The following is a 25,242-nucleotide window of genomic DNA, read 5'->3' as shown; positions in this document are numbered from 1 at the left end:
CTACTAAAGCAGGCAGAATGAATCTGGGGGCGGGAGATTACAGGGGGCCCTTCCTCCACGTGTGAGGAAAGGCCATGCCAAGTTGGGGATACATGTCATCAGAGGCAGCTGACAGATTGGGTCCCCAGGCAGCCACAAAGAAAGAAGAGGCGCCCCGTGGGGAGGCTTGGGGCAGCCTCAGGTCCCAGACAGCCCTTCCCCCTCAGGAGGTCTAGGGCGGAAGCCAGCGAGCCAGGGCTGCAGCCTCTGAGGACTGTGCCAGGGGCGGCAGGAAGCTTTGGGCTCAGGCCAGCTTGGTTATAACTGTCCTTTCCCATGCAGGACTATTAACAGAGAGGTAAACTGAGGCGGGGAGCGGCCTGGGTGGGCCCCCACCAAAGGCCAAAGGCAGAAGAGTACCCAAGAGCTGCCCGTCCAGCCTCACCAGATGCCACGCACCAGCATCGGCCTTGAGGTGTGGATAACCGAGAGGCAGAGAGCCCCAAGTGTTCTGGTGCACCGTACGGCGCGTTGGGCCATATTTCTGTTTCCAGAGATGGGCCAGTCAACCGTGGCTTTGTTTGCTCAGGCAGCCCTCCCGGCCCCCAGGGGAATGGGGGTGGAGCGGCTGGGGTCAGGGGACAGCAGGAGGCCACAGGTCATCCACACAGCGATGCTATCGTGGAGGGTGACTGGGCGAGCCAGCCTCTTCCTTCCTTCCTTCGGTACCCACAGAACCAGAGGGCGCTAGGCGCCCAGCGTTGCCTAAGCAGCTGGAACTCTCTCTCTGCATTGACCTCCATAAGTGCCGGAAGCACCCGATCCCATTATGCTAAACTAGGGATGGAGAATTAACTGAAATGTTTGAACACAATTAGGTTAGAAAGAGTGGCTCATTATTGGCCCCGTTATTAGCTGAGACAATGCAGAGGAGAGGTCGGGAGAGTCCCCCCCTCCCCTGTCACCCCAGTCTGACTGTGTTGGCAGCCCCAGGCCAGATGGAGCTGCTCTCACCACCTCCTGGCCTTGCTCTAGGAGTCTGAGGAACGGGTGGAGGCCCAGAGGGAAGGTGGGGGCAGGACGACTGAAGCAGGGCATCTGTTCACAGCGACCGGTCCCAGGCCCTTGAGGTCTGTCCAGAGCCCTTCTACCCTCGGCCTGGACCCCAGACCAGCAGGTGCCCAGGCTGCCAGAAATCCCCCCATTAGAGCACAGGTCCAAAGAGTACCAGGGCCGACCTGATAAGCGTCTCCTCCGCCAAACCCTTTGCTTTACAGCGGGAGAGAAGGAGGCCCGTCAAAAAGTGAGCTATCTACACATTGGGAGGCAGCAACGAGCCGGAACCTGAACTCCCAGCCCCAGTCCCTCACCAGCTGCCAGGAGGGTTTAGACACAAAGCCTTGGGGCTTTGGCCCGGAGGGTGCCCTCGAAGAGTTTGCCCGAAGGCTCTTGTTGCTGGGCTCTGAATGATGCCACGCCCCTTTTGCTCCCGGACCTCGGTTCTACAGGCAAGCAACTGGGCTCAGAGAAGAAACTGAGAACCCCTGGGAGGAGCCTCGGGTGGGTGTGCTGCTCTGACAGCTCCAGCTGTAGCCCAGGAGGGGCCTTGACCAGTGGTCACTGGCACGTCGGCAGCCCTGGCCCCATCTCCCTGCCTCCTACCAGTATGAGCCGCCTTAGGTGGAGAAAATACCAGAGTCAGACAGCGGGGAGAAGGGCACCCCTAGGACTGCCCAGCCCCCAGTCAGGGGCGGGAGCAGAGGAGAGGTGCAGTAGGGGGTGCAAGACTGTGAGTGAGAACCACAGGCACAGTGAGTTAGTAGGGGTCCCCGGGAGCGCGAGGCACAGCCAGGGCGGAGGGTTTGCAAAGGAATGTGGTGGGGCTAGGAGGAAGGCAGGGGTCACTCCCAGGGACACAGGCCCCCATGACAGAGGCCACCTTCAGCTGCTATAGCCAGGCCCGGCCCGATCAGTGGGTCCTGACGGAAGGAGAGAGGGTGAGTGGAGGTAGGTGCCCCAGGAGGCCGAGGGGAGCAGAGCTGGTGCTGGAGGCTGAGTGATCGCTTGAGGCTGCCTTGCTTGCGCGGCAGCCCCGGTCTCTCCTTCCACCTGGAAGCTGGGCTGGACCCAGGTGTCTGGTCAGGACCATTTTCCTGATAATCAAAGACTCTTCCCTTCTGCCTTTCCCTGGGATATGTCTGCTCCGCCTCTGCTGGGGGCAGCACAGGGTGGGAGTGGTGCTGGCAGGGGGGTATGGTGCACGTGTTTGATTCCAGCAGCCCCGGACTGGAGGGTGTGATGTCATCCCCATCACACCGTTGGGTAGACGGAGGCACTATCATCGCCACCCGCTGCGAGCTGATTGGAGATGCAGATGCTCGGGTCCTACCCTGGACCACTCTGTGAGAATCTCTAAGGTGGGGCTCAGTGGGGAATCTGTGTTTTTATATGTCCTCTGGGTGATTCTCAGGCACGGTGAAATCTGAAAGCTCTAGTGTGGACCACACAGAACACAAGGTTTGGGAAAGAAGAATATGGGGTGATGTGAGCCCTTGTTTGGGGTCTCTGAGTCTTCATTACCAGCTGGAAGGGTAAGACACTGTTGTAACCAGTGTACATACCTGCCTGTGCCAACAGGAGCATGGCAGAATACCCCCGGAAGCGGGGGTGCAGTGTGAGAGTAAGGAGAGTGTTTAGCATTAAGTGGGTATGTCAGGAGAACGGCCTCGGGGGCCACGGGAATCTGCACGGGTTGATTCTTGGGGGAGAAGCCTCTGTGGGCCAGCCCTGTGGTATCCTGGCATGAGTGTGGTATGTGCAGACACGTCAGCCTACAGACCAGGTGAACCCGTGAGGGAAAAGCTGAAGGCCACGTCCCCTCACCCTCCTCTCATTCCCTAACACATCAGGCACTCACAGTACAGCCTGACTCTGGGGTGTGGGGCCCAGGCAATCCAGACACAAAGCAGCTAGAGCCTCCTGAGCCCACAGCTGGTCTCTCAATGCCAAACATCATAGCTCAGCACCGCGGGGACAGGAGATATCGACCCACCCGGGGCCTCAGGGGTGACCTCTCAAATGGCAGCTCAGGGGGTCCCCTTTGATCAGGCAGCCCAGCACCACAGGGCAGCGTCTGCTGGAGTCAGGCTCCTGGGAGAATGCGGAAAAGTGGAGAAAGGTACAGCCCATGGTTCCCAGCCTGGAGTCCCAGTCCCTCAGGCGCCTGAGGAGGCAGCCACGTGGGGGTCCTTAGGTTCTTCTCAATATTTCTAAAGGCTTATAAGAAATCAGATGCCTGTGCTAAGACCCCACAAGCTAATTTAATGGCAAAATGGTCTTTCTTTGCTATCGTTCAGTGCGAAAGCTTCAGCAGCTCAGAAGCTCTGATTAGCAATTAGATGTGCCGTTGATTAATAAAAACGGTGAAACAAAGTCATAATTGAAGTGCTCTCAACTTCAATGACAGTCTTTTAAAATCTGTTGGGGGAGATGACAAGGGGGGCCCACGGGGATGAACAGGTTGGGAACCGCTGGGTGGAGACATCAGAGGGTGTAACGAGGCGCCACAACTCTGTCACAGATTCTCAAAACCTCTGAACCTCTGTCTGGGGGCCGTGTTGGGAGAGCAGGGGCCAACGGACCAGGGGAGGACAGGCAGAACCAGGAAGGCCTTCCCAGGGACACGGCTCTCAAAGAGAATGACCCAACTCACGCCCAAATCTTTGGCTTTTGGGGGAGAAGCATGTGGCTAACTCGGGCCTTTGACTCCTAATTCCTGCTGTTCGTAGCGATGACGTGGCCACTGCAATTACTTGACCATTAATGAGTCTGTTCAATTATTCATCGTTACATTTTTAAAACAAATCCGCTCCTTCTCTGCTCCTCTTATCCTGTTTGCTCGGATCAAAGTATCCCCTTCAGACATAAGGAGGCAGGAGAGATTGCCGCTCTGATAATCGAACAGTGTGACCTGGGAGGAGGTGGCAGGGGGCTGGGAGCTCGGGCCTCGGAAGCCTGGCCAGACAAGGAGCGTCCACCAAGAGAAGCTGGATGGAGGGGTGTGCTAAGGCCCTCACCTCCTGTCCAGCTAGCACAGGCCTACGGGATGCCATGGAGCCCGGCACCCCAGGGACCCTTAGCCCTCACCCTGAGAGGACAGAATCAGTGAGCCATGGAGAGGGAGCAAAGAGGATGCCGGCACGCATGAGGCGGGCCTGACTGCCCGGGCCACACCCTGGAACCCACAACCCCAGACGCAGTACCTGGCGCCGCGCTGGCTGAGCTGCCGGAAGCAATTACATCGTCCAGCATTAGATCTAAAAGAACGAAACACGACATCGGTCACTGGCCGGACCAGGTGGGCTGGGCAGGGCCCCCTCAGCAGCTTGCTCCCCCTGGGCTCTGACCCTCACTCTTCCTGTGAATAGGGCGTGCTGAGCAAGGGCGGCTCGTCCTGAGCGCCAGCCCCAGACTCGGGCACAGGGCACTCGAGGAAGCTGAGCAGTTCGGCCAGCTCATCAGGGTCACAGGGGCAGGGAGTCGGAGGCATGGGGAGGGGAGGAAGCCTGTCCTCAGAACAGATGTCCACTCCTACCCGTGCTGCGGCCTCAGCAGCACCTGAGAAGGCTGCAGACCCCGGAAGGGGAGCCAGCTGGTCAGGCAGGGCCACGGGTGCCTCCTGCCAAAAGAGTTCCATCTGCAGTTGTCCTGCTGAGAGGGCAGACTGCCAGGAGGGGCGGCGTGGGAGCATGGCTGCCGGGGGCAGTACGCCTGCTCAGCCTCAGCGGTCCACAGGGAGCCACGATGGGGCCCCTAGCCCAGATCTGCTGCCCAGAGGCCAGTGTCCCCGCCCCGCCCACTGGAGCAGCCCCGCCTCTCACAGGGAGCGTGGGCTCCGTCCCACCCAACCTCCCCCACACCCCCCTACAGCCCTCCCCTCGCTCCAGGTGCCTTCACAGGTGGCAGGAGATAGAGCCAGGGGCTGAGGGGGGCACCGCAGCCCCCGACCCTCTTGGTAGTACTCACATTTCAACAAACCAAAGGGAAAACTCAGAGCACCTCAGGGATCTTATCGGCATAAGAAAGACGGTTGTGAAAGGGTAGAGAGAGGAGGGGAAACCCACAGACCAAACAGAGGCAGACACACAAAGGCCTTGAGAAACCCACACATAAAGACACTTAGAGAGACGTGGGCAGTGACTGAGAGAGAGTCCCACAGATTGTCGAGTACCAGACAGAGAGGCAGGAGTCCTGCAGACGGGGAGGGGAGCCAAGTGCAGACACATCTGCAGACACACGGGGAGACAACAGGACCCGCACGCCTGTCACCCCTCGCGTCCTCCCTGGAATCTGGGTGTCTTTCGCTTAGCCTCCGCCCGCCCACTGGCATGAGAGTGTGAGGAGGGAGGGGGTGGGGGCCTCACCCGGCCAATGGCAAGAGATATTGGAGATCCAAGGTGAGGGGCTGAAGGGTCTAAGTCCAGAGCGTCATGACCTTAGAGTTCCTGTGACCTCAGACCTTCCCTGAGCTGAGGGAGTATTTTTGTACCGCTTGGCAAAAAAAAAGGACAGTCGGGAAGCCAGGGAGTTTTTCTGGAGATAGGGAGGAAGGAGGGGTCTGGGGTTTGCTCACGCCACGCTCCATCTGTAGGTTCTGCTGAGGCCTTGCCCAGCAGCTACAGACACTGGGTCGCCACAGGATGAAGATGCTTGCTCGCCAGCGCTGGGGCAGGCAAGGCTGGCACTTGGGCCAAGCCCGGGGTCAATGGGCACTGGCACGGGGCAAGGCGGCAGGATTTTCATCCCATGAGGCTCCTCTCAGAGTCGAGCTGGGAGGGACTGTGCATCAGTTCCCACCTGGCATCATCTGGGGAGCACAATGCTGAGACCGGGAGCCCCGCAGCGGGGTAGCTCCCCTGCCCTCACAGGGCTGAACTGGTCTGCTTCATGCAGGCTCTAGAGGCTGACATGCTCTCGAGGGGAAGGGGGAGGGGAGGGGGTGGGAGCATCTTCTCCCTGCCCCAGCCCCAGCCCCTAGCCCCTAGCCCCCTACAGTCGCAAGGCCAAGGTCAAGTACGACTCAGAGAGATGTGGAAAGACTACCGACCAGCCATCTGCTTCTCCTTACTCCTTCTCTTTTTCTCCAATCTCCGTAGACGCTTCTCCTCCCGCCGCCGGGCCTCCTCCTCCTCCTGGTGCTGCCGACACTTGTGGAAGTTCTCCACCACCACGCCCACGAACATGTTCAGGACAAAGAAGGCCACGATGAGCAGGAACGAGATGAAGTACAGCAGCATCCAGGGGTTGTGGTTCATGATGGGCTGGTGGGGAGCAGGAAGGACAAAGTGGAGACATTAGCGCAAGGTAACTGTCACAGGTGCTGCCCTACAGCCTGCGTTCCTTAACACAGGGCCTGCGCACTCAGTTACGCAGACCCAGCAGGTGATGTAAAGGAATGATGTGGGTTTGGTGTTAGGCAGTAGGGAAAGGTGGGGACTGTGGCTAAATATAGAGAGTGGATGTTCTATCCAAAAGGGGCAGCTGCTTCTTTGATTCAGCTGACTCCTGCCCTTCAGGAATTCAAGCCCAGTGTTTCCAGATCTTTGGACTTCTCCTGAGCAGGCCCAAATCCAGATTTTCATGTAAAATTTGTCTTTTTTTTTTTTTTTTTTTGCATTACGCGGGCCTCTCACTGCTGTGGCCTCTCCCGCTGCGGAGCACAGGCTCCGACGCGTAGGCTCAGCGGCCATGGCTCACGGGCCCAGCCGCTCCGCGGCATGTGGGATCCTCCCGGACCGGGGCACGAACCCGTGTCCCCTGCATCGGCAGGCGGACTCTCAACTACTGCGCCACCAGGGAAGCCCAAATTTGTCAATTTCTAACCGCTTCCCACTAATTCAAAAAGTTTTAAATCTGTTGCAAGCCAATGAAGCATGACCGGATTTGCCCGCAGGCCACCAGTTAACAGCCTCTGCTGTCAGAGGTGATGCCTCCTGGATGGCGTTTTGCCAACCTGCCTTGCTGTCTTTCTGTCCAAGCCTACGCCCATCACACCTGGAGTTGGCCCACGGTGAGTGACCTGAGCGCAAAGATGGATCCTGCCCACCTCAGCCCTACCTGCTGGTCCACACCGACAGCGTCCAGCCCATCGTACATGATATCCACCCAGCCGTCCTTAGAGGCCAGCACGAACAGGGACATTAGGGCCTGCGGGGGCGGGGGGAGGAAAGGACCACTTGAAACCTAGGATGCATGACCAAGCCACCCACCACTTCCACCCAAAGCACCTCCTGGCAGTAGCTCGGGGGACCCTAGGCCTTCGGAGTCGCGCTCCAGGCCCCGGGAGCGCTCTCTTTCCCAAGTCTCCCTGGCTGCTCTGAAGCCGGAAGAGCCGTGGGAGACGACCTCAGCCAGGTAGAGCAAGGGACCCCAGAGTCCTGGAAATCCGGAAACCAAAACCAGGGTGGGGCGGGGAAATAAACCAGCAACGCTGAGCGAGCTGTTTCATTTTCTACATTTCTGTTTCTGTGAATGTGGAGTGAGAAATAGAATCATCTTGACAATATGCCTGCACCTTGTACCATGCTAAACAAATACACACCTCATCGCACTGTATCCTCACTGCTCCCCTCCAAGGGGATCCCATTAGGACCCATTCACTAGCTGATGAGACAGAGGTGGGCCAGTGCCCTGCATGCATCACTAAGCATGGAACTGTGTCCTCCCCAGACTCCTGCCACCACTCCCACCTCCACCAGCCTGGGGCTCACCTGGCCGAGGTTGTCAAAGTTGTACTTGTGCCGGACCCACCGGTAACTGGCCTCAGCACAGTCTGACTTGTTAGTGATGTTCCTGGTGTCCTCGCCCTGGCACACGAAGAACTTCCCTTTGAAGAGCTGAACACACACATACCCGGAGACAGAGAGAAGTGAGCTGTGAGCACAGCAAGCCCAGACCAGCCCTGGGGCTTAAGAGCTCTGGGCACGCCCTGGGTGAGGGCCAGGAGCTCGGTCAGGTCAGAGAAGCCCTGACAGGAGCCTCCCCTGCAGGCACCCCTTTCTCGGGGCTCCTTGGAGCAGAGGCCCTGGAGAGGAAGGAAAGGTCCTTGGGGAGGGCACTGGGAAAGCGTGGAAGGAGGGGAACGGTCATTCACTTTCTACAAAGGGGGAGGCCCGCGATTCTCCAGGTGGGGCCCCTGGACCAGCCTCATGAGCACCATCTGGGAATGTACTCCAAAGTACAAATTCTCAGGACCACCCCCAGCCCAGTGAGGCAGGCACTCTAGGGGAGGGCCGAGGGATCTGGATTAATGGACCCCACTTAACAGATGAGGAAAACTGAGGCTCAGAGAAGTAAATTCACTCATTAAGGCCATACAACCAGTAGGTGGTGGAAAGGGGGCCCGAGCTCAGGTCTTTCCGACTGGAAAGCTCACCCTCACTCCAGAACAGACAAGGCTATGACTGCGGGGAAGGGATTTGAGGGACAGGAGGACCAGGGGGCCTAAGTAGGCCAAAAGTAAGGGAAGGGGAAGGGGCACCACGCAGCCCTGGCAAACGTACACCAGACTGGTCTCTAGAGCCGGAGGATTCGAGGAAACACAAGAATACCCCGTCCTCAGGGCAGAGTGGATACCCCAAGGAGCCAAAGGAAGGGATGGGGTGAGGGTGGCCACCCAGGAGCTCCCTCTGGCCCGACAGCAGCCATCTACGCTGCAGCTGAAACATCTGGAGCCTGGGGCGAGGCGGGTGCTCCGGAAGAGCAGGACGGAGGGGCTCCCCTGGCTCCCGGAGGCGCCGGCTGAATCCTGCAGGCAGCTCCCTTTCTTTTTCCTCCAAAGCCAAGTTCCCTCCCTGGGACAGAGGCCAAGTTTCCCCAGCAGCCCCCACTTCCTGCCTCGTCTGGGGTCTGCACCCGCCTGCCTGCCAGCTCCCTGCTAACCTGGCCCAGCTGCCTGGGCCCTGGATCCCCGGGCCTGGCCTGCAGCCCACCCGCTCCAGCAGGGAAGGAAGGGAGGGGATCCCTGAGCAGACTGTGGGCCAAGGCCAGCGTCTGCGCTTGGAGTGGCGCGTGAGAGGGCAGAGCGGCAGCCTGCGTGGGCACTGGCCAGAGCCCGAGGCCCTGTCCCCTTTGTGGCCTCTTCCAGGTTCCCAGTTTTCTCCAGAATGCCCAGGAGGCAAAGGGGCCTGAGGCCTCGGGCTAGGAGGGAAGCATCCCTATTTATTCTTCTCTGGGATAAAGGTGGCGGCGGCACCTGGAGCCGCAGCACCCCGGGGCCAAGAGGAAGGCTACTCCTCAGGTTTCTGCTGACAGCTGGCCCCAGACCCCCACAAACCTGCACCCCCAGGATGCCAAAAATGATGAAGAAGGCGCAACAGATGACCACAATGTTGCCAATGGGCTTCAGCGAGGACATCAGCGTTTCCACCACCAGCTTCAGCCCCTGTGCCCGACTGATTACCCTGGGGAGGGAGGGAGGGGGGTAAGAGGGGTTCCCGGCTCAGACGCTCCCTTGCCCCTTGCCCTGCTTGCCACTCCCTCCCATCTTGGCTCACTTGTCCCCATCCTGGGCTCTAGTGGAGGGAAGAGGTTGACACTCTGGGCTTACAGTGCAGACACCCCCCACCCACCCCCAGACCTCCACCTCCACTGCCAGGATGTCAAAGGATTACCTGATGGGGCTGGGGTGCTGATTCAACCCAGGGATGCAGTGTGTTGTGGGGATGGGGAGATAAACTTGTGCGGAGCACGTAGAGGGCAGGCAGGGACGGAAGGGGTGGGGAGGTGGGTCATCACAGCCAGGAAAACCCTCGCTGGTCAGTCAGTATCCACCCCGTTCACGTTCCCACCCACGGAAATTCCCGACTCTGGGCGGGGGTCGGGGTGACTGCCTTATTGGTGAGATCCCCTGCTACAAGTGTTACCTGGACCTGGCGGGTAGTCCCTGGGATTGGGGGGGGAAAGAGGGGGAAAGCAGGAAACAAAGTCTGTCACTTCACGGGGAAGGCCAAGTGTCACCCCTGAGGGTACCACCCGAGGGAGAGCTGCAGCTGAAGGATGTGAGGGTCCTGCCTATGGCCACTTGTACTGTGCCCTGCAGGAGTGTGTCACGTGGCGGGGGTCACTGAGGGGAGTGCTCGTGGAGGGAGACTGCTGGGGCCGCAGTTAAACCCAGTGAGAAGCGGTGTCTGGAGTGGGGGACAGGGCTCCCTGTGGGGTCGCAGGCAGGAAGCAGGGGCAGGTGGGGCGCTGGCCGTCGGGGTGTGCCTGCCCAGGGCACCTGAGCGGGCGCAGGGTTCGCAGCAGCCGCAGCACCCTCAGCATGCCGAGGATCTTGGTGCCGCTGTCGGAGACCATGGACACCAGGATGTCGATGATGGAGATGAGCACCAACAGGCCATCCAGAACGTTCCAGCTGCTGCGCAGGTAGGCCTGCTCCCCGAAGCACCAGCCCAGCGCCACCACCTGAGGACGCCCGTGCGTCACCGGCACCGCCGCCTCCCTGCAGTCAGTCCCCAGCCCTGCCCTCCATTTGTGACCCAGGCTCTCCACCCCCACCGAGCGCCAGATGGCTCCAAACCAACGCCGACCCCACGTCACCTTCACTGTCATCTCAGCCAGAAAGACTGCGGTGAAGATGTAATTGGAGAGGGTCAGGAAGATGCGTTCCTGTAAGAGAGAGCGGGCAGGTGTCGCCACTGGGACCCCCTCCTCGGGCCATGTCTGCTCTGCACACAGAAGCCAGGAGCTGCCTCCAATGTCTGACTCAGAACGAACCCCCCCACTCTCCCCAGCAAAGCAGACAATCTCCTTCCTGCTCTCCCCCCCGCCACTCAGACACACACACACACACACACACACACACACACACACACACACACGGAGAAGGCGTCAAGCCCCGACTCACTTGCAGCTCTGGCCACAGTCCCACTCTTGCCCCTGAACAGAACTGCCCCCCCCACTACCTCCCGGAGCGGCCTTGAGGGGAAAGTGCTTCCCACCGCAGTGCTGTCATCTGAGCCCCGTATCGCAGGCCCTATTCATCAATTCCTTTCTTAAAACTGGAGCAGGATTTAGCTTGATCTCTTGACGCCCCATCCTACTCTCCTCTGCTCCACGCACTCGCTTTCCTGCTGTGCCCCAGAAATGGAGCCGCAGGGCAAGCTGGGGGCCTGAGTACAGGCTATGCGTCCCCAGGCACCATATTTATGCCAGGCATAGGGTGAAGCAGGGCAGGAAAGAAGGCGACCCAATCCCCTGATATCTGTGGGCTGATTCCATCGTTGGGTGGCCAAGAGAGGGGTGTAGAGAGCTGGAGAGGCGGCGGCAGGCAAAGTGTGAGTGTCAGAGGGAGTGAGAAGCAGCGAAAGGGGAGAGGGAGAAGCACGCACGTGACAGAGCTAGAGATGGAGGGGCTGAGTGGGAAGGTGGGGGAGAGACGTGGCCACAGTGAGCTCTGAGGCAGGGCCCTGGGCAGGAGGCAGACGAGGGGGCCAGTGTGACCAGCCACGTTTGCTCCAGAGGTGGGGGTCCCCGGTGCTGTGCTCTCTCGCCTATTCCCAGGCTGGCCCTCCACTCCCCAGGCTCCCTTCACCACCACCACCACCCGCCCCCCACACTGGCCTGGCTGGAGCCCACCCTAATGGAAAACAGAAGCCCCAGAAATGTCGAAAACTGAATAATGGTATGCGAGGCAGCAAGGAGGGGCGGAGACCACCTCCAAGCTAGTGGTGAAAGATGCCAGGAGGGGCAGCAGAGCCCCCCACCCTTCTAGGACCTGGATCGCTGTGGGGCGACAGGCTGCGATGCCAGGCTGGGGAGAGACAGCTCCCAGGACCGGCTGGGCCCATCCTGAAGAGGTCAGGCCCAGGGGAGTATGTCCAGACGCGCCGGCCCGTGGCCTCTCCTCTCCTTCCGAGGAGGACTGGCAGGTTCACAAGCCAAGCAGAAGTGACCAGCGGTCCTCCAAATGCCCCTGAAACCCTACTTGCCTGTGACCTGGCAGTACCCTGAGGAGCAAAGGGCAGCTTCCCTCCCCGACGTGGCACCGCCAATGGGGCAGGTTGGGCAGGATGCCTCCCCGTCAGTCACCAGGTCCTGGAGACCCTCTGCCACTCAGCCCGGCCAGGGCCAGTCTCACTGTTGGCCTCACCATGACACTCACTGACTCACATACAGGCCTCACAAGCCCCCGGCGCATGAGAGCAGGCCGTCTGCAAACAGCTGGGTGCCACGAAGCTCACTTTTCCCCAGGCGAGGAGAAAGGCCCACTCCCCCAGCTGGCTGCTGTGTCACAGAAGGGAAACGGAGGCCGGCGGGGGGCACAGGAGGCATCCTGGGGCATCAGTTGCACGGGTCAGAGTCAGAGAGATTCCTGGCTCCCTGCCTCTGTGTCTCTCCGGGCCTCCCTGCCCGCCTGGCTCGCTGCGTGCGTGCTAACCCGCTAATCCGGGAGGGCTGGGCGCCACGCAGACGCTCAGAAGCCGCTGTGTCAGCCCCAGTGACTCACAGCACTGTGGGGGTCGATCTTGGGGCGCTCCATGGCGATGGTGATGCAGTTGAGGAAGATGATGACGAGGACCACATGGTCGAACATCTTGTGGGTGATGATTCGGTGACACAGCAGGCGGAACCTGCTCCGGGACAGAGGCAAAGGCTGAGTCAGGGGGAGCAGGAGGGGGGGACAGCAGTAAGGGGCACTGCCCCTACCCGTCCTGGGCCCTCCCATCCCCAGGCCCTGCTCTCATCCTCCCCCACGTCAGGGGACACTTCTAGCATCCCTGGGACGGAGCTGCAGGAGAATTTCCCACGAGAAGGAGAGGTTGGGGTGCAGGTCAGGGACCCTCTTGCTGACCTTGACTGAGGAGGGAAGATGTAGGCAGACCAGGAGTCTCGCTCCAGGCAGCAGGCAGGGAGCCGGGCCCGGACCCACGCTCTCATCCTTTCCCCTTTGCTCTGTAGAAGGATGGGCCGGGATGTGAGCAGGGCCATGCCTCCAAGTTCCTGATCCCTGGTTCCTCAGCGGCCCCGTGGCCCTCACGCCTGGTCTACCCTCTCCACTCTGGCCCAGCCCTATGCCTGGCTTCTCTTCCTGTATTCTTAAAACCACCGCAGCATCTCCCCAAAGCCCCCCTCAGCCCCTGAGCATGCCTCACTTCCTTCATCTCCCCAACCCCTCGCTTCCCCCGGGCTCTCCTCTCTTCCCGTCTCTGCCTCCAGCCCAGCCCCCAGCCTGCATTCCCTCCTTCCCTCCCCGGCGGCCTTGGAAGCCACATCAATTATCAGACACTGTCCCCATCACAGCTGCCTGTTCGAAGACACACCTGGCATGAGGAGACACTGGACCTTTCTCACATGCTAACCCTGGGGTCCCAGTTCCCTGAGGCCCATCCCCAGGGTTAACGGTGGTGGTGGTGGGGGGGTTGGGAAAAGGGTGAATGGGTAAAAGTGGGTGTGAGATCAAGGCTTGTGATGAGGTAGAGGTGAGAGAGGGGACAGAGGAGGGTATCAGTTTGGAGAGATGAGTGATGGGTCTTTCTGAGTCACAGTGGGAGGGCCATGAAAGATTCATACGCATCTGCCCGAAGCCATTCTTATCCACCAAGGATGCAGAGCTGCAGACCCAGGCGTGACAAGGATCTGGGGCTTGGTGGGACGGGCAGAGGGAGAAAGGGGCTCTTTGAAGCCTGGCTTCAGGGATGATAGCCCTCGAGATCCTTGGGGCGTGCTGGTAACTCCCTGAATGCCATACAACTGGGAGGGGGTCGTCCAGTCCTGCACCAGGTCAGGCACAGCTCCCCTCACTCAAGGTCAGGGGTGAGAGGTCACTGTGCCCACAGGGGCCTCACCAAGTTGCCCTCGTCATCGCCATCGTCCCCATCCAGTGGGGGATCGTCGGGCCGCAGGGCCCGGGTCAGGCGTCCTGGAGCTGACTTGCCGTTGCAATCCTGGTGCTCAGAGGCTGAGCTGCGGCCACTGGCTGTGCGGTGCAGCCCGGGCACCTGCAGTGTGTCTGGCAGGTCAAAGGAGCTCTTAGCTTCCCGCTCCAGGGAGCCCCTGCGGCGGCGGTCGCTGCCCGCTGGGCTGGCGCGCTCCTCTTCCGAGCTCTCCTGCTCATCCTGGCTCTCCCGGCCGTCGCCCGACAACAGGGACCTCCGCTCCCCACTCGGGCTCCTCCGCTTCAGGCTGGGGGCGCGGCCCAGGCTGTTCCGGCTGGAGCGCCTGCTAGTCCAACGGCTCGCTGCGCTCCAGGGACTGTGCGGGGAGCTGCGGGCGCTCGGCTGGGGGCCGCACGGAGGAGAGAGCGGTCTCAGCCAGGGCCTCACGGCCCCACGCCCCTTCACATGCATCCCGGCTCCCGTGAGCCTCTCTGGCCTCACATCAGGGACAGAGGTATGAGCAGGAGCCCTGGACCTGGATGCCTGGACTCACACCATCTGCGCGACCTTGGGCAAGTCGCTAACCCTCTGCGTGCCTCAGTTCCTCATCTGTAAAAGCGATATGACCCTAGCACCTGTTCCTCATTTAGGTGAGTGGCAGCATCAAATCACAGTGAGAGCGTGGGCCCTGACACCAGCCTCCTGGATTAAAGTGCTGGCTCTGTCGCCTGCTCACTGTGGAGCTTCCCACAGATCACTTTGGCAATCTGAGACTCAGGTCCCCGTCTGAAAAATGGGGATGATATTGGTACCTACCAGATGGTTGCTGTGAGGACCTCGTGCATTAAGAACACTTATACGCAATGTCTAGAACAGCGCCTGGCACAGAATCAGTAACTGGATGGGGTTTGCTATTATTAAGATGAGGCATTCCCTCCCGCTTTACAGAGGGAAATGAGTCTCCTCCAAGGACACTCGGGGAACAGAAGAAATAGAATCAGAACTCTGCTCTTTTGCCCCCAGGGCCAAGGCTCCTGTGCCTGCCTGCATCACCAGCCCGCTGACGCCCCCTGGGCCTTATCTACGCCGTGGCTCGGGGGCTGTCTCCCCAGGCCTGCCCATTCCACCTCTCTTCCCTTCTGATGTCTGTACATCTCCCACTGTCGGGCCCCCACAGGCACCCCCTACCGGCGACTTCGTCTCGTGGGGTGCCCCCGGTTCGGCCGACCCACTGCTGCTGGCGCGGCGGGACGCAGGACCCACAACCTCGGCCAGGCCAGTGCTGGAGCTCTTGGGCAGCGACATGGGTGTGGCGGCCGTGTGGATGATGAGCGGGGGCAACAGGCTCCTCCGCAGCTCCGGGTGCTCTCCCAGAGACACCACTGCAGGGGGAGAGACGGAGAGACCCTGAGTCCACTCAAGGCTGGCCTAGAGCCAGGGGCTGCCCCCGCAGAGAGATACTCACAGGCCAAGCGCTTCTTCCTGTCCCCATCGCCATCCAGGCTGGGCGAGAAGAAATCGGGCTCTGACTCGGACTTGGTGGCGTCTCCCTAGGGTGGGAGAGCAGCGGGCCATTAGGAACCTGGCCGGGCAGGGGTTGGTAGGGTGGACCGAGGTCTCCCTGTCTTCACACGCACACACCACATATAGGCCACAAGGATCCAGCAACTACGGCACGAGGCATGCACTGGCTCAGGCCAGACCACCCAGGCTCGGGGCCCAGGGCTCTCAAGGGCCTGTGATACCTCAGAGAAGCCCACGGCTATCCCCAGAACCCACAGCACCACCATCATGGCTGGGACTGGCTTCAAGAATGGCTGAGGGGAGAGGGGATAGCCTGGCAGGCGGGTGGCACAGGCCAGAGGGAGCTGGGTGAAGTAGTCACTAGAGCCTCATTTCCAAAGGCCACTTGTGCCCTCTGCCTTGCCTCCATGGCTGCCCTCCCCTGAGCCTCAGACCCAAGGCCCCAGAGGAAAACTGAAGGACCCCAGACAGAGCAGCTCAGCCCAAGGACGCGACTTCAGTCCCTCTGCTTCTTCCCTCCATCTTCCCCAAGCCCCCACCTTCTCCCCTGGCCCCGTTTTTACCTCTCTCCCTGGCTCTGGGACAGTTTTTTCTTCCTCCTTAGCAGGTCAGTAGGCTCCCCAGTAATTACACACTTCTCCTTAAGAAGTTATTAAGAAATACTTGATTGCTACTTTTGATAAGGACATAAATATTGCGTAATTGGCATCTCAGGGGATCATTTTCATTAACTCAGTTTACATCCCTAACGAGGCCTTTAATTATCAAGTGGGATCTCCAGGGGGCTGCTTGGGATGTGCAGCGCCATGGGGTCCCATGGCAACCCTGGCTTTGCCCGAATTCTGGTGCCAGTGCAGGACACGGCAGGGCACAGGCTCAGTGTGGGGGCCAGGGGAGGAGCACGCCCGCGAGTACCTGCTGGACCTTCTGGGTGGTCAAGGGGCCAGAGACACAGAAGTAGATTTTAAATTCTGGTACCTTCTGGCAAGAGGCACACCCACCCCCACGTCCTCCAAAGCCTTGTTCTGAGCTGAGACAGCTTGTGGGGTCTCCACCAGAGGCTCAAGGCGAGGAGGAGAGGAGAGAGATGGGGGAGCACACGGTCTGCGGCCACAGATCCCGACTTCGCTGAGGCCCGACGACCCAGACTCCTCGGGGGCCGCAGTGGAGGTACACACATGCGGTGTACCACACACGTGCACACAGAGGATTCTAAGTCCCTTCCTTCTCCGGCCCATCCACTGGTCTGGTGGGACGGATTGGCGCCCTTTGCGGGTGAACAGGGCAGAGGCAAGGAGGCCCTCCCCTCAAATGTCCTCAAGGGGGAAGGGACTTAAAATCAAAGCAAACCTCACGACACCAAGGACCACCATGGCCACCACAGGTTGCACAGCAGCTGAGCGTGAACACAAGCACAGACACGGAGGCAGAATGGGGGCATGGGGCACGGGGGGCATGCCGACTCATGATCGCATACCTACCCCCTGGGAGTCGACAGGCAGCTGAATACAGCTTAACTGTCCACTCGCATCTTCCCGTTTGCTGATTTCCTACAGGGAGAGGGGGAGGCAGGGGACGGGCGCTGGTTACAGGCGCCGGGCTTTCAAACAGCAGCAATGTTGAAAGAGGAGGAAGAAAAGGAGGGGTGCAAACCCAACAGTGGGGGAAATGAGACATGGGGTGGGGGAGGAGAAGAGAGGGAACAGTATGGCCTTCCAGAATTCAACCACAGGCCCTGGAGCCAGAATGAACCTGAAGGGTGAGGGCAGAGGCCACAGAGATGGCAACAAGGGCAGGGAAGGAGACCGAGCCCTCCATTAATCCTAATAATACCAGCTATCGTTCCCTGGGGGCGTGGCAGGCATCGCACAGCTGCTGCGTTGACACTAGCTCACCTCCTCTCCAGGTGGGAAGGAGGCGCAGCGAGCACCATCTTAGAGAAAGCGCCTGAGGTTTGGAGAAGTTAAGAAAACTGCCCCAAGTCACACAGAGACCGAGAGATGCATCTGGGCCTCGTACCTGGGTCTCCAGCTCACCTTTCACTGGCTCTGAAGCAGCCGGCCGGGGAGGGTGGGAAGGAGGGGTGGGTGGAAGTCAGAGGTGGGGGAGGAGACAAAAGCCCGGAGCAAGCACAGGCCTCTTCACTCCTAACTCCAAACCAGATGCTCCTACCAAGACGGGGTGTGACAAGTGACACTGGGATGATGGCTACAGTGTTGTTTGATATCAATCAATGGCCTCACACAGGGCCTGCTGCCTGTTCATTTAATTAAGTGTGCAGATGATAAATATAGAGGGATTCAGGGCACCGCCCCCTGCAAGTCAGAGTATAAACAGCCCAGCTGGCCTGGTCCTCTAGGCGGCCCCCTCCCACCTCTTGGCAGGGTGGCAAGGCCAGCAGGGGGCCACCCTTGAGGCCTCCTGCCGGTGACGCCCAACAAAATGGGGGTGTCCACTGCTTCCACTGAGGTAGGTTGCCTCGTTTGTAAAAAAGCAGGTCATCACACAGCGGAAGCCAGCCTCTTCTGCCAGGTGGCGGGGCTCCCTCACAGCCACACGTGTGCCCCCTGAAACGCCGTACAGCTGAGGGCAGGTGCCTCTGGAGATGTCCAGGCCACTGGCACTGAGTGACCAACCTCTCCCCCGACTCAGGGCTTCACAGGACAGTGAGAAGCTGGTCCAGCTCCTCACACGGGCACTTCAGGGCCATGCTGCTGCCCACCCCCTTGAAGAGGGGTTGATCCTGAAATCCTTTCTCCGTCATGCCCCGAGTGGGACTCTCTCCCAGGCACTTGTCGAGGAGGATGTGGCCCCAGGCCCTGGCCAATCCCTCATGCTGGGGCAGCCACAAGCCCCCAGCAGGGCCAGAGTGACCAGGCCAGGCCCAAAGGCCAGGCTGCTCTCCATTCCCACACGCAGCCTTTGCCACTGCCTAGCAACCAGGCCGGCTCAGCGGCTCTCGGTTTAACAAGGTGTCTGCTGGAAGGACCAGTGATGGGGGGCTGCTGCCCGTGCTGGGCATTTCCAAGACTGCCGAGCTGGCTGAACGGCCACTTGAGGGCGGGAGATAGGCTTGGGGTGTTTTCCATTTCCACAGAGTTCCACAGGAATTTTTCTGCGAGAATGTTAGCTGTCAGGAACTGTGGTTTGGAAGAGGCTGAAGGACCCCTGTCCCCACTCAGCTCCTCTTCCCACAGGCCAAGAGCAATGGCCAAGTGGTGGGTCTCCATACAGACCTTGGTTCTTGTGGAAGCACGTTGGCACCCTTAACCCTTCAGGCCCCAGGGAAACCCCAAATAAATGTCCCATCCCAGGGAGAGCACCAATGTCCCTCCCTCCCATCAAGAGGCCCAGCCCTCACCCGAGGCAGGGCCTGCCTTCCTGACCTGCTGCCCTCCCTGCCACCCAGCGGGGAGGAACTGCGATAATGGGTAACTACGGAATTACAACGGGAGGAGGCCAGTGTGGGAGAGTTACACCCGCACCCACCAGCCCAGCCCAGCCCACGGGGGAACAGCCTTTCCTCGCAAGGCTGGGAAAGAGTCAGAAAATAGATTTTTGTTTTTCCACCGTGTGCTGGGTATTTATAGACCAGGCCGCAGCGGGAGTTTCCATCCGGGTCACTCAGAGAGAACTGGACCGAGAGCTTCTCCACACCCGACCTGGAGCATTTCTAGGTTGAGTCGACCTGCCCTGTGCTAGGCGCTGGGATGCTGGGCTGGGCCTGGGGCTTGGGTGGGAAGAGGGGATGAGCTAAGGGAGCAGAGCGGGGTGCAGCCCTTCAGGCAGAGGCTGTGTCCTGGCAGGGCAAGGGCGAGATCAATGTAAATCAATATTAATTGATGACGCTGCCTGTGACGAAGGTGATGGAGACTGGGCTGGAAATAGGATGCTCATCTCTGTCATGCCGGCAGCTAATTGGGCTCATTTCTCACCCTGGGCAGCTCAGCCCTGCCCGGGCGCCGGTGGCATCTTCACCAGCTCGGCCAAAGCTCAGATGACTTGCTTGCAAGCTTCCCCCACCCCTCGGCTAAGATGGGTTCCCTCCAGATGTCCCCGAGCGCACCTGTGCTCAGGGATCCAGCTGCACCGTGGGCCAACACTCACCCCGTCCAGCTCTCTAGGGACGCACCTAGCCGGCTTTGCGGGGGAAGCCCACTCGGGACGCTCTGCCGCAACGACCACCGGGTCTCTCGAGTGCCGAGGGGCTGCCTGAAACCCAGAACTCCCACTCCTAGTTCCCCAGCCTGGTCTGAGGGGCACATCCTGCAGAACCTCCCAGGACACCACAGATCCGGCGGGGCCGCCGATTCCTCCTGGAAGTGGACGGCTGAGGGCAGGGGGTTACCTCTGCCTGGAAGCCCTCCACCAGAATGGCAACGAGCAGGTTGAAGAGCACGTAGTTGCCAAAAGTCATGAGGGCAATGAAGTAAAGGGCAGCCCAGGACGACGTGGAGGCCATTCCGTTGTAGAGCACCTTGTTCCAGTCCTCCTGGGTCAGGATCTGCCGGCCGAGGATGGGAGTCAGGGCCTTCACCGGGGGCACCCCACCACCCTGTCCACCCTGCCCTGTTACCCTGGCACCTGAAAGACAGTGACGATGGCCCAGAGCAGGGAGTCAAAATTCTTCCGGTCCGGCAGCGTGTCCCCATCCCTCTCAGAGGCAAATTTGCAGCCGAAAAGATGCATACCCAGGATGCTGAAGACACAGGAGCCACGGGATGGGGATCAGGGACCCGGCGAACCCCGCCCCCAGGCCCTCACCCCGCTGGCGCGGATGCCGCACCTGCCTCACCTGAAGATGAAGATGAAAAGCATGAGCAGCATGCAGAAGGTGGCCACGTTGTCCATGGTCTTCATGAGCACCACGAGCTGCCGCTGCAGCGCCGGCAGGAAGCGCACCAGCTTCAGCACCCGCATCAGGCGGAAGGTCCGCAGCACCGACAGGCCGCCCCCCTGCTGGCCCACGATCTCCCACACGCTGCAAGGGGCGGGGGAGGGGCGGGAGGCCTGAGCCTGAGCCTGAGCCCGCTGCTTACTCACCCTCCTCCTGCCCCGTCCTTTAGGGGGGCCCAGGAGCACCTGAGGGGCTGGGCTGACCAGCACTGAGCAAGCGGGCCACAAGGGGCCCTCGGGCCTCCAGGCAGGAGCTCGAAGGTCTGGGCGACAGCTCCAGCCCTCCCCACCTCCCCTCTAGGCCAGTCCTCTCCCTCAGTCGGCCAATGCCGCAGCCTCAAGTTATGGAATGTTTGCTTTGTTCTCTTCTAATGAAATCTAAAGCCAATTCCAATAAAGCAGTTCTTCTGGCCCAGGGCCTGGGGGGTGTGGGGGGCAGTGGAGCGCTTTCCCAAGGTCTCGGAAACCCTAAAGCAAGTTGCCAGCATCTGCGACAGTCTCCAAGCGCTTTGTAAGCGGGGACAGCTGGCTGGGCCTTACACCTCCTCCAACTCCTCTCCAAAGCCAGCTCCCCAGTCCTTGCCCACCCCAGGTCTGCATGGGGTCGAAGACAAGGAGTGGAAACGAGAGCAAAGACTTCAGAGGGGCCCAGCCAAAGCGGATAGGAGGCCACGTTCCGCGTGAGCAAGGTGAGGCCTAGGGAGAGGGTGGAGCGCAACGCTGGGGGCATGGAGAATCCTCAGCTGGGGGAGTGTAGAGCCTGTGGGTCAGTGGGGCCTGATTCCAGATCCCTCCACCCCAGAGGAACAGGCTGTGTGGCTCCTCGCCCCAGGCTACCCCGAGGACATTTCTCAGGCAAGAGGCAGCAGAGGGGCCGTCGTACCTGATGACAACAATGACACCGTCGAAGATGTTGTAGGGGTTCTTGATGTAGCCAAAGGGACCGTACACGAGCAGCTTCAGTAGCATCTCCAGGGCAAAGAGGCTGGTGAAGACGATGTTGCTGATTTCCAGGGCGTTGGTGAGCTCCTCAGGCTGGAGGACAGGGTGGGCATAAAGCAGCAAGGCTTGTCCCTGAGCCCTTCATCCCAGTCCTCCCAAACACCTGGCCACATGGAGAGGGGGAGAGGGGACAGCAAGCCAGTGGGTGGGAGTGGGCGTGTTGGGAGAGGGGAGTGGTGGTGCTGAATGCTCAGGCTAATGGGGAGGACCCTCCCCCAAAGGGTCCATGAGAAAATGCACTCAGGGGTGGCCACTGCACAAAGCCCCCAGCCCCTGGCCATTTCCAGCTCTGAGTCTCAGACCCTGGGGCCACAGGCTCAGGGGAGGCCTGTGCTGCGGGTTCTGCCCACCTCCCACTGGGTGCTCCGAGACCCATCCTGTCCTGTGCTACCGTGTCAGCTCAGCAGGCCCAGGCCAGCAGTGCACTGATGCTGGCCGGTACCAGAGGGTGATTGCCAAGACCTCACACACATACGCGGTCACACAGCCACACGCAAACCACACGTGGACTTGGCAGCGCGCTCTCTCGGACAACTGTTGAGACGTTGCTTTCTTCCAGACACGCACACACTGCATACAGGTACACACAAACACACACACATGCACACATGCACACACACATATACATAAACACACGAACAAGTATACACACGCAATACCTGCGTGCATGCACACAGAAGCACGCACACACAAACACGCTGATGAGCAGAAGGGAGACCCCAGGAAGGGTTGTCACAGATGAGGTGGCACCTGGAGCTGCTACCCGAGTCTAGGACACCCAGGTTAATTCTCCGCCTATCCTGTCAACTCACTGTGTGACTGACCTTCGGCAAGATCCTAACCTCTCTGGTAATTACTTTTATGCTCCTACCCGGGGTCTGGGATTGGGACTGAGGATACAACCTAGAGAGGTCATCAGAACTAATGACAAACTTTACTTCATCTGCTATTCCAGTGCAGAATATTAAGTACCTCCTCCCTTTTAATATTAAGTACCTACTGTATAATCCACCAGGTACTGTAAAATCCACCAGGTACGCAAAAACATGCCAGCTGTGCTCCCTGCCTCCTAGGAGCTCAGAGTCTAGCTGGAAACAAGTTGTACACACACAAAACAGCTGAATAACCACAAGAGACCTTAGATGCTTTGGTGCCAAAGGAAATTATCCAGACAGTGAATCCAGGAGTCCAGGGGAGAGAAGGTGAGGGAGGAACACACTGGGAAAGCCTTCATCGGGAGGCAGCACTTGAAATGAACTCTGAGGGTGAGTGGGGTCTCTCCAGGCAGAGGGAAGGGGAAGGCATCACAGGGTCGAGCCAGGGAATGAGCCATGTCTGGGTAGAAAGGGAGGGGCCTGGCCAGGCTGCAGGCTGCAGCTGCAGAGTGGAGCCCACTGCCCACCTGATGAGGTGTCTTGACCACCCAAAAGCCCAAGATCCGTAGTAGCTACTCAAGAAGTTTGAATTAAATAACCAAGTGAAGCCCTCAGTCCATCAGACACCTCCCCCCATTTACTCAGCTGCCTCATCTGGCCGGCTGCCCAGGTAGGTCACCCAAACATGGAGCCAGGCCCTGGGCACTGCCAAATGTATCCTAATGGCCCCAATATGTGTGGCCAGCCTGGGTGGGAGGGGGTAGAGCTGGAAGACAGGGTCTTCTGATTGACTAGCAGGTGAGGGGCATTTGGGGTCTCAACAGCTATTTAGAAGGAGAGAAGCTCTCAGCCCACGGATGGATTCTCTCCAAAGACAGGTCTGGGGAGCAGGGCCAGGGTCAGCAGGCGGGGCCGAGAGCCAGCTGTCCAGAGAGCGAGTGGCTGTCGTGGGGGCCAGTGTGGCATGGAGCCCGTTGCTCCAGCAGATCTTGAGTGAGATTTTGCTCTCAGACTGTGAGTGGGGGCTTGCCACCTGACCTAGCAAATAGGGTTCACAGGGAGACAGGACCTTCGGTCCCTCCAGCGGGAGCACAGTGCAGGTGGTGGGGAAGGGGCCATGGTCGGGACAATTAAATCCCAGAGCTCAGGGACTTCCCTGGGGGTCCAGTGGTAAAGAATCCGCCTTCCAATGCGGGGGACGCGGGTTTGATTCCTGGTCGGGGAACTAAGATCCCACATGCCGCGGGGCAACTAAGCCCACCCGCCACAACTACTGAGCTCATGCGCCTCAACGAGAGTTTGCGTGCCGCAAACTACAGAGCCCACACACTCTGGAGCCCGCGTGCCACAACTAGAGAGAGAAAACCCGCACGCCACAGCTAGAGAGAAGCCCGTGCGCCACAAAGAAGACTCCGCATGCTGCAACTAAGACCTGATGCAGCCAAAAAAAAAAAAAAAGCCCAGGGCTCAGACCCTCCTCCTGGCTAAGTGGATCTCCCACTTTCTGCTCCCAAGTGCAGTCTGTTTCAGAAAGCCATGGTCAGTGAACCTGCCTCCCTGTCACTCTGCAGGCTGCCCAGTTGTCCATCCTTGGACTGGATAAAGATTGGATTGGATTGGTAAGCACGGGCCACACTGGTGCGATGCTCTGTGGGTTCCCAGGCTCAACGTGTGTCTCACCTTGTGCCATCCACACAACAGCCCCCCCCCGCCACCCTCATTTTGCAGATGAGCACAAGCGGTCATAAGATGGTGCATGACCAGCACAAAGTCATAGGGCAGAGGGAGAGCCAGGGAGCGGGACCCAATCCCCCCTTCCTCTGAGTCCAATAATACTAGGCTGTCGGGATCCAAGAGTGCAGTGAGGGGCCTGTGAACCCAGACACGGGGGTGGGCTGAATATATAATGTGTCTTCTTACATACATAAAATTATATTTCACATGAACGTAGATGTATGAATAAAGAATGAGTTTGAAAGCATAACTGAGGTGCATGTATAATGGGTGAATTTTACGACATATAAATTACACATCAAAAAGAAGCTGTCGGAAACAAAAATTACTAAAGTAGTGAAAGCACTATAGCTTTTGCTATCATGTATTCACTTAATTAGGGAATGCTTAAAGTACAACTACTACCAGGCGTGTGGAGGAGGGGTGTTCTCACCGTTTCCTGGCATTGTCTACAGGGCTTACGACAGTCTGTACCTGAGGGCTCACAGGTACACACACTCACCCGCCAGCGCACCGACCAAGAGCCTCATCAGAAGGATGGTGTGGGCTCCCCCAAGGCCTGCGCGTCACTGCCCTCGTAAAGGGGTGGCGGCAAAGCCTGGAGCTGCAGCTCGCCCAGCCAGCCTCCAGGAGGCAGTGGGACCCAAGAAGCAGGTCGAAAGGAGGGCCTGGCACTCTCCCCCCCTTCCCCCACTCCCGCCTTCCCTCTCTCTCCTCACTGCACACACTTAGGGGCAATGCCTACTCCCTTCCAAGGCTCCGGTATCCCCCATGATCCATGGGAAAAAGTCCTCCTCCCCCAGACAGCCAGGCCTGTCCAAGTTACTAAATTGGAAGCTGGGAATGTTCTGCAAATGCAGGACGAGGACACAGAGACTCAATCTTAGCAACACCGTTGCCCCAGGGACCAGAGCCATGATCACAGCCACTGCAGCTGCAAAGGGACGGGGTGGGAGCCAACTTCTCCTAGTGCCCTCCACGGGCCCTACACTGCTACTACCTTCCTCCCAGGAGTTCATTTCCTCCTTGCTCACACCAAACAAGGGAGGGATGTGGGCTTCCTTGACGGCAGGGAAACTGAGGCTCTGAGGTGCGGTGACCTGATGGAGGTCACACCGCTCACTTAGAAAGGTGCCTCTGCACGTCCCTCCACACCTGTCCACACTGCTGCCCCCGCCACACACCCAGACAGCCCACACAGACTCACACAAGCCCATCAGGCTGCCAGGTAGTCCCTTCTCTGGTCTAGACTGCATCCTCCCTCCTGTTCACGAAGGTCAAGGCCCAGTGGGGGCTTCTGCGAGTGGAGGCCAGGCAGCCTGAGCTTCTCCCACCCAGAGGCCCCAGGCTCTTCT

General features: G+C 59.5%; 1 protein-coding gene across 28 annotated transcripts in view; it reads right to left on the bottom strand.

Moving 5' to 3' along the window:
• CACNA1G (calcium voltage-gated channel subunit alpha1 G) overlaps nucleotides 1-25,242 on the bottom strand; it is a 62,588-nt gene that overhangs the window by 11,980 nt on the left and 25,366 nt on the right. For 5 of the 28 annotated variants that reach the window (XM_059996750.1, XM_059996766.1, XM_059996739.1 and 2 more), the window contains exons 10-26: nucleotides 21,160-21,311; nucleotides 20,176-20,361; nucleotides 19,965-20,079; nucleotides 19,729-19,884; nucleotides 16,862-16,930; nucleotides 15,322-15,406; nucleotides 15,045-15,238; nucleotides 13,827-14,258; nucleotides 12,833-12,933; nucleotides 12,488-12,611; nucleotides 10,579-10,647; nucleotides 10,259-10,443; nucleotides 9,314-9,440; nucleotides 7,749-7,874; nucleotides 7,096-7,185; nucleotides 6,107-6,299; nucleotides 4,242-4,295 (exon numbers count right to left, since the gene is read on the bottom strand). In XM_059996750.1, the coding sequence (XP_059852733.1) occupies nucleotides 4,242-4,295; nucleotides 6,107-6,299; nucleotides 7,096-7,185; nucleotides 7,749-7,874; nucleotides 9,314-9,440; nucleotides 10,259-10,443; nucleotides 10,579-10,647; nucleotides 12,488-12,611; nucleotides 12,833-12,933; nucleotides 13,827-14,258; nucleotides 15,045-15,238; nucleotides 15,322-15,406; nucleotides 16,862-16,930; nucleotides 19,729-19,884; nucleotides 19,965-20,079; nucleotides 20,176-20,361; nucleotides 21,160-21,311 (2,458 nt within the window). Of the gene's footprint in view, nucleotides 1-4,241; nucleotides 4,296-6,085; nucleotides 6,300-7,095; nucleotides 7,186-7,748; nucleotides 7,875-9,313; nucleotides 9,441-10,258; nucleotides 10,444-10,578; nucleotides 10,648-12,487; nucleotides 12,612-12,832; nucleotides 12,934-13,826; nucleotides 14,259-15,044; nucleotides 15,239-15,321; nucleotides 15,407-16,861; nucleotides 16,931-19,728; nucleotides 19,885-19,964; nucleotides 20,080-20,175; nucleotides 20,362-21,159; nucleotides 21,312-25,242 lie in introns of all 28 variants that reach the window. The other 23 variants (XM_059996751.1, XM_059996767.1, XM_059996740.1 and 20 more) reach the window with 13 other exon arrangements.

This window comes from Delphinus delphis, chromosome 19 (genome assembly GCF_949987515.2).
Source record: "Delphinus delphis chromosome 19, mDelDel1.2, whole genome shotgun sequence".
Lineage (NCBI taxonomy): Eukaryota > Metazoa > Chordata > Mammalia > Artiodactyla > Delphinidae > Delphinus > Delphinus delphis.
This window is presented reverse-complemented; position numbering and strand designations above follow the sequence as displayed.